Here is a 19,537-nt window from a genome sequence, read left to right as displayed (position 1 = left end):
TTTTTGGACACCCTCTGGCCTCATATGTCATCTCATACAGCGGTATAGCACGATTGATGGTGGTGAGCCAAAAGGTAATGGTAGGTAAGGATGGAGACTTCCAGTGGAAGGTTATAGACTTCTTAGCATAGAACAGTACTATCCGCAGGAAGGTTTGCATATTCTTAGATATAGTCTCGTCATCAATGTGGCCCAGTAAACACCTCAGAGGATTACATATATTGGGTAGCTCAGTCAGCGAGCTAATGAAGGCCGTGACCTCCGACCAGAACTTTCTAATCGGAGCACACTCCCACATCATATGAAAGAACGTGCCATCGGCCGCGCCGCATCGGGAGCATAGCGCTGAGGGGATTCTGCTCAGTTTGAACAGTAAGCATGGTGTGAAGTAGGATCTATATAACAGTTTGGTCTGTATTACCTTGTCCCGGGACGAAATGACAGAAGGGACCTGGAGGGGCAATACCTCCTGCCAGATCTCCTCCGTCAGTTCAGGGATGTCGGCTCTCCAGCTAGCAGCCGCTTTGCTCAGCCTTTGAGTCGTAGTGTGCAGGAGAGACCCATAATATGTGGAGACTAACTTGGTGTGCGAGGGGTCAGTTAGTAGTTGCCCCAGCCGAGAAAGCTGGACGACTATGTTACGAAGGCCAAACTGCGTTGCTGCAGTGTGGCGTATCTGTAGGTAAAGGAAGTAAGCCGTGCGTGGCAGATTATAGTCTCTACGAAATTCCTCAAAAGTACGAAACACATTGCCTGAGAACAGATGTAAAATAGTTTTTACCCCCCTTTTCGACCAGTATCCCCCATCCGATCTACGGAAAAATTCCGGAAGGTTCGGATTCCCCCACAGTGGAGTGTTCGGTGAGTATGTATTACTGCTGGAGCCGTTCCATTTGTTTAGATGTGGAATTCGTTATTTCGGATAATTCGTAAATTTGGATGCATTCGTTACATTCAATAACAGCCAAATTTGAAAGGAAATTCCAATACCTATAATTTAATAGTTAAAATTAAAAAATCTGAATAACGAATAACTTAAAGCGGAGGTTCACCCTAAAAACAAGTATATACCATTACATCCAGCATACTTCTGACATGTACAGTATTTTTTATCGCTGTACATACCGTCTTATTATTCTTTTCCACCCGGCTTCCGGGTTCTCACTCCCGCGGGGAGTAGGCGTTCCTATGAAGAGGTGTAGTGTCATCTGGGACTTAGCCCAGATGATTGACGTGTGGATAAGGCACGTCACGCTTTCCGAAAATAGCCGAACTGGGAGTCGTCTCTATACGGCGCCAGCGCACAGACTAGGAGCCGTGTAGAGCTGACTGCGCAGGCGCCGAATAGAGCCGACTCCTAGTTCGGCTATTTTCGGAACACGTTACGTGCCTTATCCACACGTCAATCATCAGGGCTAAGTCCCAGATGACACTACGTCTCTTCATAGGAACGCCTACTCCCCGCGGGAGTGAGAACCCGGGTGGAAAAGAATAATAAGACGGTATGTACAGTGATAAAAAAAATTAAAAATAAAAATAAAAAAACAGCATACTGTACATGTCGGAAGTATGCTGGATGTAATGGTAAATACTTGTTTTTAGGGTGAACCTCCGCTTAAAAGGGGTTGTAAAGGTTTGTTTTTTATTTTATAAATAGGTTCCTTTTAAGCTTGTGCATTGTTGGTTCACTTACCTTTTCCTTCCATTTCCCTTCTAAATGTTTGTTTTCTTTGTCTGAATTCCTCACTTCCTGTTCCTCCTCAGTAAGCTGTTCTAAATGACTTTCCACCGCTCGGATGATGGGGGAAAGCTTACCGAGGAGAAACAGGAAGTGAGAAATTTAAAAAAAAAAAACACTTAGAAGGGAAATGGAAGGAAAAAGGTAAGTGAACCAACAATGCACTAGTTTAAAAGGAACCCATTTAGAAAATAAAAGACGAACCTTTACAACCCCTTTAACTATTAAAATTATAGGTATTGGAATTTCCTTTAAAATTTGACTGTTAGTGAACGTAACGAATACATCCGAAGTTACGAATTATCCGAAATAACAAATGCTGCATCCAAACGAATGAAACGTAACAAAATAAAATAAAAATGTATTATTATTTATTATTAATTGGTTTTATTTGTTTAGATGCAGCATTCGTTATTTCGGATAATTCATAACTTTGGATACATTTGTATTCGTTACGTTCACCAACAGCCAAATTTTAAAGGAAATTCCAATACCTATAATTTATTAATTTATTTTATTTTATCTTTAGAATTTGGGATGTTCTTTCTTATTTTCGGATGACGAATAACCAGGAAAAAAACACACACAGGGCTGATCCTAGGCAGGTGCGCGGGGTGCAGTGCACCCAGGAGCCACAGAGGTGGGGGCACTGAAGCACCAGAGTGCTCAACCTCCCTCCCTCCTCTCCTTGTCCGTGTCCAGAAGAGGCTCTCTCCGTCGTTCTCCGCCACTGTGTTTGCTGCCCAAACCCGTCCATCCTCCTGTCAGAGGAGGAGAGCGAAGCAGCGGCTGTCTCTGTGTGGAGAGAGACCAGCTGCGCAGTGACGTCGCTGGGGGGCGGTCCGTGCCTGCCGTGTTCTCCTTGTGTTAGGGGGAGCATCTCTGTGTTTGAGCCCTGGTTCACACTGGGCTACGGGAGTGAAGCCGTGTGAGTTCAGCTGAACTCGCACGATTTCACTCCCGCCGGCAGTCCCGATTTCGGCCGCGATTTAAGAGACATCTGTGCAGGTTTCTGCACAGATGTCTATGTAAATCGCGGCCCGAAATCGCAAAAAGTAGTACAGGAACTACTTTTTGAAATCGGTGCAGCGCCGCACCGATTAGGACAGTGTCATTGCCGACAATTGGCGGCAAATGCCGCCGATTTGAGATGCATTTCACACGTGAAATCGCATCTCAAATCGAAGGAAATCGTACCCAGTGTGAACCTGGGCTCAGTCATAGAAACAGTTTTAAAGGGGAGGAGTTGGTAAGATGACCACGCCCATGTAGGGGGCGCCAGAAATATTTCTGCACCCAGGCGTCTGTGACCCTAGGATCGGCCCTGACTGCACATGTCTAGTTTAGACAGTTTAAATAAAAAAGAGGTGCACAGAGGTGAAGGCCAAAGTGACGAGGACTCACCTCCATCTTTCCTCAGGGGCCAACTCAGACAGATCCACCTGGAAGAGAAGAAGAACACATGCTGCGTTAGTTGGGTTGTATTATCGGGTGAGGAGCCATTGTGTGATCTACGAGTGGAGGAGACATAACCACAGCTCAGGGAGGAGAGTGGGAGCCGGTGAGGACAGGATGACAATCCTGGAAGGACCTTGTGTACGTTAATACTCTGTACTGAGGATTAGCAGCTATAGCGGCCTGGTGAGGGTATGAAGGTCAGAGCTCCGGGGAGGGAGGGAGGCTCACACACTGCAGCCACACCAGAAATCTGTACAAGAGAGATTCCAAAACTACGGGACATACATGAAAACACCACAACAACACACACGCTGTATTCTCAACATTCTGCACTATAAACTAAATTATCTTCATCGACTCACACAAGGCCCATCCACACCATGTGTCTCGTTAAAAACGCCTGCGTTCAACCACTTAAGACCCGCACCTTTAGGCAGCTAAAGGACCTGGCCAGTTTTTGCAATTCGGCACTGCGTCGCTTTAACTGACAATTGCGCGGTCGTGCGACGCAGCTCCCAAACAAAATTGGCGTCCTTTTTTCCCCACAAATAGAGCTTTCTTTTGGTGGTATTTGATCACCTCTGCGTTTTTTATTTTTTGCGCTATAAACAAAAATAGGGCGACAATTTTGAAAAAAATGCAATATTTTTTTACTTTTTGCTATAATAAATATCCCCCAAAAATATATAAAAAAAATAAATTTCCCTCAGTTTAGGCTGATACGTATTCTTCTACCTATTTTTGGTAAAAAAAAATAAAAAAAAAACGCAATAGGCGTTTATCAGTTGGTTTGCGCAAAATTTATAGCATTTAAAAAATAGGGGATATTTTCATTGCATTTTTATTAATTATTTTTTTTTTTTTACTACTAATGGCGGCGATCAGCGATTTTTTTCCTGACTGCGACATTATGGCGGACACTTCGGACAATTTTGACACATTTTTGGGACCATTGTCATTTTCACAGCAAAAAATGCATTAAAAATGCATTGTTTACTGTGAAAATGACAATTGCAGTTTGTGAGTTAACCACAAGGGGGCGCTGAAGGCGTTGTGTGACCTCATGTGTTTCTAACTGTAGGGGGGTGTGGCTGTAGGTGTGACGTCATCGATTGTGATTCCCTATATAAGGGAACACACGATCGATGACGGCGCCACAGTGAAGAACGGGGAAGCTGTGTTTACTCACACCTCTCCCCATTCTTCAGCTCCGGGGACCGATCGCAGGACTCCAGCGTCGATCGGGTCCCGCGGTCACGGCTGGGCACTTAAAGAGGATATACGTGCTTGTGCCCAGCCGTGCCATTCTGCCCACGTAAATGTGCAGGAGGCGGTCCTTAAGTGGTTAAGGACCGAGCCTCTTTCTGAGATGTGTTGTTTACAAGATAAAATCATTTTTTTTGCTAGGAAATTACTTAGAACCCCCAAACATTATATGTTGTTTTTTATTCTAACACCCTAGAGAATAAAATAGCGGTCGTTGCAATACTTTCTGTCACACCGTATTTACGCAGCGGTCTTACAAGCGCACTTTTTTTTGGGTGACAAATACACTTTTTGGAATAAAAAAAATAAGACAACAGTAAAGTTAGCCCAATTTTTTTTTATATTGTGAAAGATAATGTTACACCGAGTAAATTGATACCCAACATGTCACGCTTCAAAAATTGTGCCCGCTCGTGGAATGGGCGACAAACTTTTACCCTTAAAAATCTCCATAGGCGATCTTTAAAAAAAAAAATTCTACCGGTTACCAGTTTTGAGTTAGAGGAGGTCTAGGGCTAGAATGATTGCTCTCGCTCTACCGATCGCAATGATACTAGAGCTGGGCGATTCAAATTCAACACTGTTCTTCAAAAAAAAAGCATGACAGGACCTCTTAAACGTGAGATCTGGGGTCAAAAAGACCTCAGATCTTATATTTCCCATAAAATGCAATAATATTAGAGGTGCACCAAAATGGAAATTTCAGAACCGAAACGAAACCGAAAAAAAAAAAAAAAAAATGTCAGGCCGAAACCAAAAATGACTTTTCTTTTTTTTTTTTATAATTGTATGTTAAAACACCACCCCCACCTCCTGCCAGCTCCTGCCGCCATCACCTCCTGCCAGCTCCTGCCGCCATCACCTCCTGCCAGCTCCTGCCGCCATCACCTCCTGCCAGCTCCTGCCGCCATCACCTCCTGCCAGCTCCTGCCGCCATCACCTCCTGCCAGCTCCTACCTCCTGCCAGCTCCTGCCGCCATCACCTCCTGCCAGCTCCTGCCGCCATCACCTCCTGCCAGCTCCTGCCGCCATCACCTCCTGCCAGCTCCTGCCGCCATCACCTCCTGCCAGCTCCTGCCGCCATCACCTCCTGCCAGCTCCTGCCGCCATCACCTCCTGCCAGCTCCTGCCGCCATCACCTCCTGCCAGCTCCTGCCGCCATCACCTCCTGCCAGCTCCTACCTCCTGCCAGCTCCTGCCGCCATCACCTCCTGCCAGCTCCTGCCGCCATCACCTCCTGCCAGCTCCTGCCGCCATCACCTCCTGCCAGCTCCTGCCGCCATCACCTCCTGCCAGCTCCTGCCGCCATCACCTCCTGCCGCCATCACCTCCTGCTCCCACCATCACCACCTGCTCTCACCACCTCCTGCACCCACCACCCGCACCTCCTGCCACAATCGGCTCTTGCCACCATCACCTTCTGCCACCATCACCTCATGCCCCCACCACCTCCTGCCACGGTGCCAGCATAACCTTCTTCCACCATCACCTCATGCCCCCACCACCTCCTGCCAGCATTACCTTCTGCCACCATCACCTAACCCACCTCCTGCCACAGTGCCAGCATAACCTTCTTCCACCATTACCTCATGCCCCCATCACCTACTGCCACCAGCAGCTTTAGCTGGGCTGTGCATGGCTGGGCTGTTACGGCTCCGTCCTCTGCCTATGGCGAGTGCACTGCACGAGCCAACGAGTGTCACTGCCAAAGTGTCCCTCCTGACTCGATCGGCTATTCAAAAATGGCGCCAGGTGGCGCCATTACGTAACTGCGCATGCCCTGCCCGGGAGAGCGGATACGAGCTTTCTCGAGCCCCGAAGCAGGCCGGGTTCGGGAAAGCTTTATCCGCTCGGCGCATGCGCAGATACGTAATGGCGCCATTTTTGAAAAGCCCATCGAGTCAGGACTCAGGAGCGACACTTTGGCAGTGACACTCGCCATAGGCAGAGAAAGGAGCAGTGACAGCCCAGCGGCGTACTGTCCGTAAAACGGACGGTTGGCAACACAGCATTATCTGCAATTTTTAAGCTGTTTCGGCATGTCCCCAAAACAGCCGTTTTCGGCCGATATGTATCGGCCACCGATATATCGGTGCATCCCTAAATAATATATATATATATCCCATCTTCCCCTCACTTAGTGCCATACCACTGACGGGAGCACATGCGATCGCCAGCTCCGGAGGGCAGCGGGAGGGGAGCCCCTCTCCCGCCGCCGATAAAAAAAAAAATCTGCCGCAGAGACCACTTTTATATTAAACTGTAGCGCTCACTGAAGAACAGGTTCCCGGGGTTACTCTTCAAAGTGCCGACGTATATCGGCATGAAGCAGTCCAGAAGTGGTTAAGTGCTGCAATAAAGAGGACCTGTCACTCTAAAGATTGCCGGTAAAAGCAGAGAGAAATCAATTACGTTAAACATTTCCCATAAATTATTTACTTACAACGTGCCTGTGAACATGCTAAAAAAACGTGACCACTCCAGAAAAGCGTCAAACCCCTAGCAAAGCTTCCGCCGTCTCCAATTCTGAGAGTGAATGTCTGTGCTGGCCCAGCTCCTCAGCCCCTTCTGCCATAATCTTTTATGTAGCTGCTGGGGGGGGGGGGAGAAAATGGGAACACTACTAGGGTTGTCCCGATACCAGTTTTTTAGGACCGAGTACAAGTACCGATACTTTTTTTCAAGTAGTCGCCGATACCGAATACCGATACTTTTTTTTAAATGTGTCCCCAAATGCAGCCATGTCCCCCACATATGCAGCCATGTCCCTCTAGCCATGTCCCTCACATATGCAGCCATGTCCCTCACATATGCAGCCATGTCCTTCTAGCCATGTCCCTCACATATGCAGCCATGTCCCTCTAGCCATGTCCCTCACATATGCAGCCATGTCCCTCACATATGCAGCCATGTCCCTCTAGCCATGTCCCTCTAGCCATGTCCCTCACATATACAGCCATGTCCCTCACATATGCAGCCATGTCCCTCTAGCCATGTCCCTCACATATGCAGCCATGTCCCTCTAGCCATGTCCCTCACATATGCAGCCATGTCCCTCACATATGCAGCCATGTCCCTCTAGCCATGTCCCTCTAGCCATGTCCCTCACATATACAGCCATGTCCCTCACATATGCAGCCATGTCCCTCTAGCCATGTCCCTCACATATGCAGCCATGTCCCTCACATATGCAGCCATGTCCCTCCAGCCATTTCCCCCATACCTTTGCCGCCGAAAGCCGCCGACGCCGCATGGAGAAAATCACAGCATTCATTTGAATAGCTGTTTTGCCCGCACGTATAGACACTCCCCCTTGCTCTGGATTGGACAGATCATGATCACCCATCCAATCCTGAGCAAGGGGGAGTGTCTATACGCGCGGGAACACTACTGCTATTCAAATGAAAGCTGTGATGTTCCCGCACGCCGTTTAACCCATGCGGCGGCTTTCAAATGCTTCGGTGCGATGCGGCGGCTTTCGATGCGGCGGCAGCGGCGGGGGGGGGGGGGGTGTATTCTATTTAGGTATCGGGGGTATTTGCGCGAGTACAAGTACTCCCGCAAATACTCGATATGTAGTGTAACATAAAGTGGATGTAAACCCTTATATATACCCCAGCAAACTGAACATCCTCAGATGATACACAGAGATGAAACAAATCTCCCTACACAAGTTTAACATGTATATCCGCTGTCTTCAGCTTGCGATATTCTTTAGAATGTGCTCATCGTGTTAGAGATTTTCTCTTCTTGTTCAGCACTGGGAGTGGATTCTTGGCATACAGCGAAGACAGCCGATTGGAGGAAAGCCCCCCCCCCCCTACATAGGCAGAGACTTACAGAGCTGTGCTGTGACAAAACAAGCTCTCTGCTAATCTATTTATAGCACCCTCCCACGACACAAATTTCACGCTCGTTTTATCTCAGTTGACGGAGAAATTGTCAGAAGTTATCATGCTGATAACAGAAGAACGGAGCAGCAGAAACACAGGGGACTTAGTGCTTTGGAGAGAGATAAGAACACAACAGAAGAACGGAGCAGCAGAAACACAGGGGACTTAGTGCTTTGGAGAGAGATAAGAACACACGAGAGATAGATGTGCCCAGGTCAAATTTCATGAAATCGGGTTTACATCCACTTTAAGGCCTCATACACACGGTCTGATTGTCGTACGACCAATCGTTTTATTTTTGTTAAAAGGGCGTGTGCCAGGATCTTGTCCAACTATGGCGCAATTTGTCGTTTGACAAACATGAACGTAGCGACGTATACTACGAGTATATAAAGAGGAAGCTCATTTCTCAAGGCGCCACCCTTCGGGACCCTTCTGGTAATTTTGTGTTAGTTTGGCGAGCTTCAATTGGAGATTTTCAGACCGTACAAAACAAATACATGCAAAGCAGCTTCATTATTATCCCATTAAAGAAGATGAGAATGTGCGCTGCATTTTGACATTACAACAATTGCGAATGTTAATTCTAAAATTACGAATGTTAGTTTACAAGACCAAACTCTTCCCAGTCGTTCCTCGATTCCGATCATGCGCGTTTGTACTTTTGACTTTTCTGTGACGGATTTCTGTAGCGACCATCCGAAAATCAGATGTTGAGTTCACATCAGACAAAAATTTTATAGTCTGCGCACCCAGCTTAAAGTGGAGTTCCACCCATTTTTTTATGTTTGTCTGTGCTGCATGCCCTAATCTCATCGTGTTCAGAATGGACAATTTTTACTTATTTTGTTGCTTGTAAATACCTTTATTTTGTAGTCCTTCATTACTTCCTCCTCTTTATTAGCCTAGGCTATTGAGTCACAAGGCTATTCGCAAGGGTTTCTGGGATAGGCATCATGTATCCCAGTAGTCCTTGCAAATGGCCTATTTGCATAGAGAAGGGGCGGTAACTTCCTCTGACACTCCCGTTGCTATGGAAACCTGACTGAAACCTATTACAGCACTGAGCATGTGCGAGATCTGCAAGGCTGAAATCCAGGAAGTCATACAGTCTGGCTTCATGATGCCCACACTTAAGATGGCCACGGTCTATTTCTAGATTATAAACTAATTAAATGCTGTAACAACCTAACAAAACGGACCTTAGTTTACAGACTAACTTTACTAGACTACATTAAAGCAGAGCTCCACCCTAAAGTGGAACTCGCGCTGATCGGAACCCTCCCCCCCTCCGGTGTCACATTTGACACCTTTCAGGGGGGAGGGGGGTGCAGATACCTGTCTAAAGAAAGGTATTTGCACCCACTTCCGGCCACACGTCTCGGGCAAAAGACGGGTTTTTCCAGACTTCGTCTGTCCCCCATTGTGTGCTGGGAACACTCGGCTCCCAGAGCACAGCGGGAGCCAATCGGCGGGCGCAGCGCGACTCGCGCATGCGCCGTAGGGAACCGGGTAGTGAAGCCGGAGCGCTTCACTTCCTGGTTCCCTCACTGAGGATGGCGGGGGGAGCAGCAGAGAGACGAGCGATCGCTCGTCATCTGCTGCGATCGGCGCTGGACTCCAGGACAGGCAAGTGTCCTAATATTAAAAGTCAGCAGCTGCAGTATTTGTAGCTGCTGGCTTTTAATATATTTTTTTAATGGCACATCCGCTTTAAGCTTGTGTATTACAGGGGTATTTATATTTAAAAAGTGAAATTGTGGGTGGAACTCCCCTTTAAGACCGACGAAAAAGTCGAATCGTTTGTCGAAAGCACGGTACTAACTAGAGGTCGATCGATATATCGGCCGATATTTGGCCGTTTTGGAGAAATCGTCATCGACCGATTTTTATCCAAATTAGGCCGATATTTAACATGGCCGCTAGCGGTGCCACGGATCCGGAGCTAGGCCGAAGCCGCGGCCTTTCCTGATGTTGTGACCTCGGCGGCAATCCGCGGATTGCCGCCGCGGTCACAGCATCAGGAAAGGCCGCGGCTTCGGCCTAGCTCCGGACCTGCGGCCCTCCTCTCTGTTTACACCCACAGAGGAGGAGGGGCCCACGCTCGTGGGACACACACCGCTCTCTGGTGTCTGTACTACGGAGGGTGGGGGTCTGTACTGAGGGGGGTGACACTTTTTTTTTTCACCAGTGCCACCTGCCAGTGCCAATTAGTGCCACTTGCCATACAGTGCCATCTGCCAATGCCACCTGCCAGTGCCAATAACAGTGCCACCATCCAGTGCCAATTAGTGCCACCTCCCATCCAGTGCCATCTGCCAATGCCACTGCCACCATCCGGTGACAATTAGTGCCACCTTCCATCCAGTGCCACCTACCAGTGCCAACTAAAGCCATCAGTGCCACCTGCCATAGCAAACCATCGCCATTTTCCAATGCCAACTATTACCATCCAGTCTCCATAGGTCAGGGCTCGACAAATCCCGGGCGCCAGGTCGCCATGGCGACTAGAAATAGGGTCCTGGCGACTTGGCTTGGAAGGGGGGCAAAAAATAAAATAAAAAAAAAAAGTTTTTTTTTGTGAGCTGGCACCATCTGGTGGTGAGCCGTTGGTATTACAAGTTATTACCACCAGATGTGAGCTGGCGCCATCTGGTGGTGGCCGTTGGTATTACAAGTTAAGCATTACAAGTTAAACAGCAATTCTAAAGTCATTTTTCACTATTTTCACTGCTATCTTCTTCCCGCTAATTAGAACCCCCAAACATTATATATATTTTTTATCCTAACACCCTAGAGAATAAAATGGCGATTGTTGCAATACTTTCTGTCACGCCGTATTTGCGCAGCGGTCTTGCAAGCGCACTTTTTTTTGGGAAAAAATTACACTTTTTTTAATTAAAAAATAAGACAACAGTAAAGTTATCCCCATTTTTTTTAATATTATGAAAGATAATGTTACGCCGAGTAAATTCATACCCAACATGTCACGCTTCAAAATTACGTCCGCTCGTGGATTGGCGTCAAACTTTTACCCTTTAAACGTCGCCTATGGAGATTTTAAAAAAACTCTACAGGTTGCATGTTTTGAGTTACAGAGGAGGTCTAGGGCTAGAATTATTGCTCTCGCTCTACCAATCGCGGCGATCCCTCACATGTGTGGTTTGAACACCGTTTACATATGCGGTCGCTGCTCACGTATGTGTTCGCTTCTGCGCGCAAGCTCATCGGGACGGGGTGTGTTTTCTGGCTCCTAACTTTTTTAGCTGGCTCCTAGATTCCAAGCAAATTTGTCAACCCCTGGTATAGGTGATGCTTTTTAAGCCTCACACAGAAGATCTGGTGCTGGAATTATTGCTCTCGCTCCGATGTTTGCGACAATATCTCGGGGTGCGATTGCCATTTACATATGTGCGTAAAACTTACATTTGCATGCGAGTGCGAAAAGAGTAAACTGATGCAGCCGCCACATCCAATGATTGGAATGTTAGCTTTTGGGGTTAATGGCGCTTTCAGCTTGAACTGAATTATCAGAAAGGGGGGGGGGGGGGGAGAAAAAGCCCCCGGCTGACGTCCTTGTTATTCATCATCTCTAAAAAAAATGCCTACACTTATCCTGGCAGGAGAAACAAGGAGCTCCAATAACTTTCACGCCAAGATTATGGGTCACCTCTAGCGGGCGGGCGTGCCGCCATCAGATAAGGAGGTCTGCGCTGCTCCCTGGAGACAAACACCTTTCCTGATAGACTAACATCTCACCTCCAGACTCCAGCTGTACCGACTCTACTGGGCTGAAATGGCGTCCTCCGATTTCACTGCACACTGCGAGCAGCAAGTCAGATACAGAGCCCACTTCATTTCCTATCTGGGGGACGACCAACATCATCTAGCCCTTTGCTCCCCAGGTTGACAATCTTTCATTCATTGAGGTTCAGCATCTCACGTGGGCGTTGCCTATAGTGGTCCCGTCTGCCCAGGACCACCCACTGCCCTCGACCGACACCCACCCCTCAAGGCATTATGAGATTTGAAGGGTGAATAAAAATCAATGTTTTAACCACTTGCCAACCGCTGCACGCCGATATACGTCAGCAGAATGGCAGCAGTGGGCAAATGGGAAGACATGCATGTCCCCTTTAAGACACACAACTCTAACCCCATCACACCGCTCATCCTAGAGATACCACCAATGGAGGACACAGAGGGGTGTTGTCAGTGTAATGGAGGGGTATGTGGGGGGAGGGGTGCTGTCAGTGTAATGGAGAGGTATGTGGGGGGGAGGGGTGCTGTCAGTGTAATGGAGAGGTATGTGGGGGAGGGGTGCTGTCAGTGTAATGGAGGGGGTATGTGGGGGGAGGGGTGCTGTCAGTGTAATGGAGGGGTATGTGGGGGAGGGGTGCTGTCAGTGTAATGGAGGGGTATGTGGGGGGAGGGGTGCTGTCAGTGTAATGGAGGGGTATGTGGGGGAGGGGTGCTGTCAGTGTAATGGAGGGGTATGTGGGGGGAGGGGTGCTGTCAGTGTAATGGAGGGGTATGTGGGGGGAGGGGTGCTGTCAGTGTAATGGAGGGGTATGTGGGGGGAGGGGTGCTGTCAGTGTAATGGAGGGGTATGTGGGGGGGAGGGGTGCTGTCAGTGTAATGGAGGGGTATGTGGGGGGGAGGGGTGCTGTCAGTGTAATGGAGGGGTATGTGGGGGGAGGGGTGCTGTCAGTGTAATGGAGGGGTATGTGGGGGGGAGGGGTGCTGTCAGTGTAATGGAGGGGTATGTGGGGGGGAGGGGTGCTGTCAGTGTAATGGAGGGGTATGTGGGGGGGAGGGGTGCTGTCAGTGTAATGGAGGGGTATGTGGGGGGAGGGGTGCTGTCAGTGTAATGGAGGGGTATGTGGGGGGGAGGGGTGCTGTCAGTGTAATGGAGAGGTATGTGGGGGGGAGGGGTGCTGTCAGTGTAATGGAGGGGGTATGTGGGGGGAGGGGTGCTGTCAGTGTAATGGAGGGGGTATGTGGGGGAGGGGTGCTGTCAGTGTAATGGAGGGGTATGTGGGGGGAGGGGTGCTGTCAGTGTAATGGAGGGGTATGTGGGGGAGGGGTGCTGTCAGTGTAATGGAGAGGTATGTGGGGGAGGGGTGCTGTCAGTGTAATGGAGGGGTATGTGGGGGAGGGGTGCTGTCAGTGTAATGGAGGGGTATGTGGGGGAGGGGTGCTGTCAGTGTAATGGAGGGGTATGTGGGGGAGGGGTGCTGTCAGTGTAATGGAGGGGTATGTGGGGGGAGGGGTGCTGTCAGTGTAATGGAGGGGTATGTGGGGGAGGGGTGCTGTCAGTGTAATGGAGAGGTATGTGGGGGGGAGGGGTGCTGTCAGTGTAATGGAGGGGTATGTGGGGGGGAGGGGTGCTGTCAGTGTAATGGAGGGGTATGTGGGGGGAGGGATGCTGTCAGTGTAATGGAGAGGTATGTGGGGGGAGGGGTGCTGTCAGTGTAATGGAGGGGTATGTGGGGGGGAGGGGTGCTGTCAGTGTAATGGAGGGGGTATGTAGGGGGAGGGGTGCTGTCAGTGTAATGGAGGGGTATGTGGGGGGAGGGGTGCTGTCAGTGTAATGGAGGGGTATGTGGGGGGGAGGGGTGCTGTCAGTGTAATGGAGGGGTATGTGGGGGAGGGGTGCTGTCAGTGTAATGGAGGGGTATGTGGGGGGGGAGGGGTGCTGTCAGTGTAATGGAGGGGTATGTGGGGGAGGGGTGCTGTCAGTGTAATGGAGAGGTATGTGGGGGGAGGGGTGCTGTCAGTGTAATGGAGGGGTATGTGGGGGAGGGGTGCTGTCAGTGTAATGGAGGGGTATGTGGGGGAGGGGTGCTGTCAGTGTAATGGAGGGGTATGTGGGGGGGAGGGGTGCTGTCAGTGTAATGGAGGGGTATGTGGGGGAGGGGTGCTGTCAGTGTAATGGAGGGGTATGTGGGGGGAGGGGTGCTGTCAGTGTAATGGAGAGGTATGTGGGGGAGGGGTGCTGTCAGTGTAATGGAGAGGTATGTGGGGGAGGGGTGTTGTCAGTGTAATGGAGGAGGGGTGCTGTCAGTGTAATGGGGGGGGGGGGGAAGGGGTGCTGTCAGTGTAATGGAGGGGTATGTGGGGGGAGGGGTGCTGTCAGTGTAATGGAGGGGTATGTGGGGGGAGGGGTGCTGTCAGTGTAATGGAGGGGTATGTGGGGGGAGGGATGCTGTCAGTGTAATGGAGGGGTATGTGGGGGGGGGAGGGGTGCCGTCAGTGTAATGGAGGGGTATGTGGGGGGAGGGATGCTGTCAGTGTAATGGAGGGGTATGTGGGGGGGGAGGGGTGCTGTCAGTGTAATGGAGGGGTATGTGGGGGGAGGGGTGCTGTCAGTGTAATGGAGGGGTATGTGGGGGAGGGGTGCTGTCAGTGTAATGGAGGGGTATGTGGGGGAGGGGTGCTGTCAGTGTAATGGAGGGGGTATGTGGGGGGAGGGGTGCTGTCAGTGTAATGGAGGGGGTATGTGGGGGAGGGGTGCTGTCAGTGTAATGGAGAGGTATGTGGGGGGAGGGGTGCTGTCAGTGTAATGGAGAGGTATGTGGGGGGAGGGGTGCTGTCAGTGTAATGGAGGGGTATGTGGGGGAGGGGTGCTGTCAGTGTAATGGAGGGGTATGTGGGGGAGGGGTGCTGTCAGTGTAATGGAGAGGTATGTGGGGTGAGGGGTGCTGTCAGTGTAATGGAGGGGTATGTGGGGGGAGGGGTGCTGTCAGTGTAATGGAGGGGTATGTGGGGGGGAGGGGTGCTGTCAGTGTAATGGAGGGGTATGTGGGGGGGAGGGGTGCTGTCAGTGTAATGGAGGGGTATGTGGGGGGAGGGGTGCTGTCAGTGTAATGGAGGGGTATGTGGGGGGGGAGGGGTGCTGTCAGTGTAATGGAGGGGGTATGTGGGGGAGGGGTGCTGTCAGTGTAATGGAGGGGTATGTGGGGGGAGGGGTGCTGTCAGTGTAATGGAGGGGTATGTGGGGGGGAGGGGTGCTGTCAGTGTAATGGAGGGGTATGTGGGGGGAGGGGTGCTGTCAGTGTAATGGAGGGGGTATGTGGGGGGAGGGGTGCTGTCAGTGTAATGGAGGGGTATGTGGGGGAGGGGTGCTGTCAGTGTAATGGAGAGGTATGTGGGGGAGGGGTGCTGTCAGTGTAATGGAGGGGGTATGTGGGGGGAGGGGTGCTGTCAGTGTAATGGAGGGGTATGTGGGGGGGAGGGGTGCTGTCAGTGTAATGGAGGGGTATGTGGGGGGGGGGAGGGGTGCTGTCAGTGTAATGGAGGGGTATGTGGGGGGGGGGGGTGCTGTCAGTGTAATGGAGGGGTATGTGGGGGAGGGGTGCTGTCAGTGTAATGGAGGGGGTATGTGGGGGAGGGGTGCTGTCAGTGTAATGGAGGGGTATGTGGGGGAGGGGTGCTGTCAGTGTAATGGAGGGGTATGTGGGGGGAGGGGTGCTGTCAGTGTAATGGAGGGGGTATGTGGGGGAGGGGTGCTGTCAGTGTAATGGAGGGGTATGTGTGGGGGGGGAGGGGTGCTGTCAGTGTAATGGAGGGGTATGTGGGGGGAGGGGTGCTGTCAGTGTAATGGAGGGGTATGTGGGGGGGGGGTGCTGTCAGTGTAATGGAGGGGGTATGTGGGGGGGAGGGGTGCTGTCAGTGTAATGGAGGGTATGTGGGGGGAGGGGTGCTGTCAGTGTAATGGAGGGGTATGTGGGGGAGGGGTGCTGTCAGTGTAATGGAGGGGTAATGTGGGGGGGAGGGGTGCTGTCAGTGTAATGGAGGGGTATGTGGGGGAGGGGTGCTGTCAGTGTAATGGAGGGGTATGTGGGGGGGAGGGGTGCTGTCAGTGTAATGGAGGGGTATGTGGGGGGAGGGGTGCTGTCAGTGTAATGGAGGGGTATGTGGGGGAGGGGTGCTGTCAGTGTAATGGAGGGGGTATGTGGGGAGGGGTGCTGTCAGTGTAATGGAGGGGTATGTGGGGGAGGGGTGCTGTCAGTGTAATGGAGGGGTATGTGGGGGGAGGGGTGCTGTCAGTGTAATGGAGGGGTATGTGGGGGAGGGGTGCTGTCAGTGTAATGGGAGGGGGTATGTGGGGGGAGGGGTGCTGTCAGTGTAATGGAGGGGTATGTGGGGGAGGGGTGCTGTCAGTGTAATGGAGGGGTATGTGGGGGGAGGGGTGCTGTCAGTGTAATGGAGGGGGTATGTGGGGGGAGGGGTGCTGTCAGTGTAATGGAGGGGGTATGTGGGGGGAGGGGTGCTGTCAGTGTAATGGAGGGGTATGTGGGGGAGGGGTGCTGTCAGTGTAATGGAGGGGGTATGTGGGGGAGGGGTGCTGTCAGTGTAATGGAGGGGGTATGTGGGGGAGGGGTGCTGTCAGTGTAATGGAGGGGTATGTGGGGGAGGGGTGCTGTCAGTGTAATGGAGGGGTATGTGGGGGGAGGGGTGCTGTCAGTGTAATGGAGGGGTATGTGGGGGAGGGGTGCTGTCAGTGTAATGGAGGGGTATGTGGGGGAGGGGTGCTGTCAGTGTAATGGAGGGGGTATGTGGGGGAGGGGTGCTGTCAGTGTAATGGAGGGGGTATGTGGGGGAGGGGTGCTGTCAGTGTAATGGAGGGGTATGTGGGGGAGGGGTGCTGTCAGTGTAATGGAGGGGTATGTGGGGGGGAGGGGTGCTGTCAGTGTAATGGAGGGGTATGTGGGGAGGGGTGCTGTCAGTGTAATGGAGGGGTATGTGGGGGGGAGGGGTGCTGTCAGTGTAATGGAGGGGTATGTGGGGGAGGGGTGCTGTCAGTGTAATGGAGGGGTATGTGGGGGAGGGGGTGCTGTCAGTGTAATGGAGGGGTATGTGGGGGGGGGGGGCTGTCAGTGTAATGGAGGGGGTATGTGGGGGGGGGGCTGTCAGTGTAATGGAGGGGTATGTGGGGGGAGGGGTGCTGTCAGTGTAATGGAGGGGTATGTGGGGGAGGGGTGCTGTCAGTGTAATGGAGGGGTATGTGGGGGGGGGGAGGGGTGCTGTCAGTGTAATGGAGGGGTATGTGGGGGAGGGGTGCCGTCAGTGTAATGGAGGGGTATGTGGGGGGAGGGGTGCTGTCAGTGTAATGGAGGGGGTATGTGGGGGGGGGTGCTGTCAGTGTAATGGAGGGGGTATGTGGGGGGAGGGGTGCTGTCAGTGTAATGGAGGGGTATGTGGGGGGGAGGGGTGCTGTCAGTGTAATGGAGGGGGTATGTGGGGGAGGGGTGCTGTCAGTGTAATGGAGGGGTATGTGGGGGGAGGGGTGCTGTCAGTGTAATGGAGGGGTATGTGGGGGAGGGGTGCTGTCAGTGTAATGAGGGGTATGTGGGGGAGGGGTGCTGTCAGTGTAATGGAGGGGTATGTGGGGGAGGGGTGCTGTCAGTGTAATGGAGAGGTATGTGGGGGGAGGGGTGCTGTCAGTGTAATGGAGAGGTATGTGGGGGGAGGGGTGCTGTCAGTGTAATGGAGAGGTATGTGGGGGAGGGGTGCTGTCAGTGTAATGGAGGGGTATGTGGGGGGAGGGGTGCTGTCAGTGTAATGGAGGGGTATGTGGGGGGAGGGGTGCTGTCAGTGTAATGGAGGGGTATGTGGGGGGAGGGGTGCTGTCAGTGTAATGGAGGGGTATGTGGGGGGAGGGGTGCTGTCAGTGTAATGGAGGGGTATGTGGGGGGGAGGGGTGCTGTCAGTGTAATGGAGGGGTATGTGGGGGGAGGGGTGCTGTCAGTGTAATGGAGGGGTATGTGGGGGGAGGGGTGCTGTCAGTGTAATGGAGGGGGTATGTGGGGGAGGGGTGCTGTCAGTGTAATGGAGGGGTATGTGGGGGAGGGGTGCTGTCAGTGTAATGGAGGGGTATGTGGGGGAGGGGTGCTGTCAGTGTAATGGAGGGGTATGTGGGGGAGGGGTGCTGTCAGTGTAATGGAGGGGGTATGTGGGGGAGGGGTGCTGTCAGTGTAATGGAGGGGTATGTGGGGGGAGGGGTGCTGTCAGTGTAATGGAGGGGTATGTGGGGGGAGGGGTGCTGTCAGTGTAATGAAGGGGTATGTGGGGGGAGGGGTGCTGTCAGTGTAATGGAGGGGTATGTGGGGGGAGGGGTGCTGTCAGTGTAATGGAGGGGTATGTGGGGGGAGGGGTGCTGTCAGTGTAATGGAGAGGTATGTGGGGGAGGGGTGCTGTCAGTGTAATGGAGGGGTATGTGGGGGGGGAGGGGTGCTGTCAGTGTAATGGAGGGGTATGTGGGGGGAGGGATGCTGTCAGTGTAATGGAGGGGGTATGTGGGGGGGGAGGGGTGCTGTCAGTGTAATGGAGGGGTATGTGGGGGGAGGGGTGCTGTCAGTGTAATGGAGGGGTATGTGGGGGGGGAGGGGTGCTGTCAGTGTAATGGAGGGGTATGTGGGGGGGGGGGTGCTGTCAGTGTAATGGAGGGGGTATGTGGGGGGGGAGGGGTGCTGTCAGTGTAATGGAGGGGTATGTGGGGGGAGGGGTGCTGTCAGTGTAATGGAGGGGTATGTGGGGGAGGGGTGCTGTCAGTGTAATGGAGGAGTATGTGGGGGGAGGGGTGCTGTCAGTGTAATGGAGGGGTATGTGGGGGAGGGGTGCTGTTAGTGTAATGGAGGGGTATGTGGGGGAGGGGTGCTGTTAGTGTAATGGAGGGGGTATGTGGGGGGAGGGGTGCTGTCAGTGTAATGGAGGGGTATGTGGGGGGGAGGGGTGCTGTCAGTGTAATGGAGGGGTATGTGGGGGGGAGGGGTGCTGTCAGTGTAATGGAGGGGTATGTGGGGGAGGGGTGCTGTCAGTGTAATGGAGGGGGTATGTGGGGTGAGGGGTGCTGTCAGTGTAATGGGGGGGTATGTGGGGGAGGGGTGCTGTCAGTGTAATGGAGGGGTATGTGGGGGGGAGGGGTGCTGTCAGTGTAATGGGGGGGTATGTGGGGGGAGGGGTGCTGTCAGTGTAATGGGGGGGTATGTGGGGGGAGGGGTGCTGTCAGTGTAATGGAGGGGGTATGTGGGGGGAGGGGTGCTGTCAGTGTAATGGAGGGGGTATGTGGGGGGAGGGGTGCTGTCAGTGTAATGGAGGGGGTATGTGGGGGGAGGGGTGCTGTCAGTGTAATGGAGGGGTATATGGGGGAGGGGTGCTGTCAGTGTAATGGAGGGGT

At 52.2% G+C, this 19,537-nt stretch overlaps 1 protein-coding gene across 1 annotated transcript in view; it reads right to left on the bottom strand.

The window, feature by feature from the left end:
* The window catches only part of RNF121 (ring finger protein 121), a 56,827-nt gene that overhangs the window by 30,564 nt on the left and 6,726 nt on the right, over nt 1-19,537 (bottom strand). Inside the window, exon 2 of the mRNA XM_040339873.1 lies at nt 3,143-3,180. Within this exon, the coding sequence (XP_040195807.1) occupies nt 3,143-3,180 (38 nt within the window). The remainder of the gene's footprint in view (nt 1-3,142; nt 3,181-19,537) is intronic.

This window comes from Rana temporaria, chromosome 2 (genome assembly GCF_905171775.1).
Source record: "Rana temporaria chromosome 2, aRanTem1.1, whole genome shotgun sequence".
Lineage (NCBI taxonomy): Eukaryota > Metazoa > Chordata > Amphibia > Anura > Ranidae > Rana > Rana temporaria.
The sequence above is the reverse complement of the archived record's forward strand: the minus strand, read 5'-3'. Positions and strand labels throughout refer to the sequence as shown.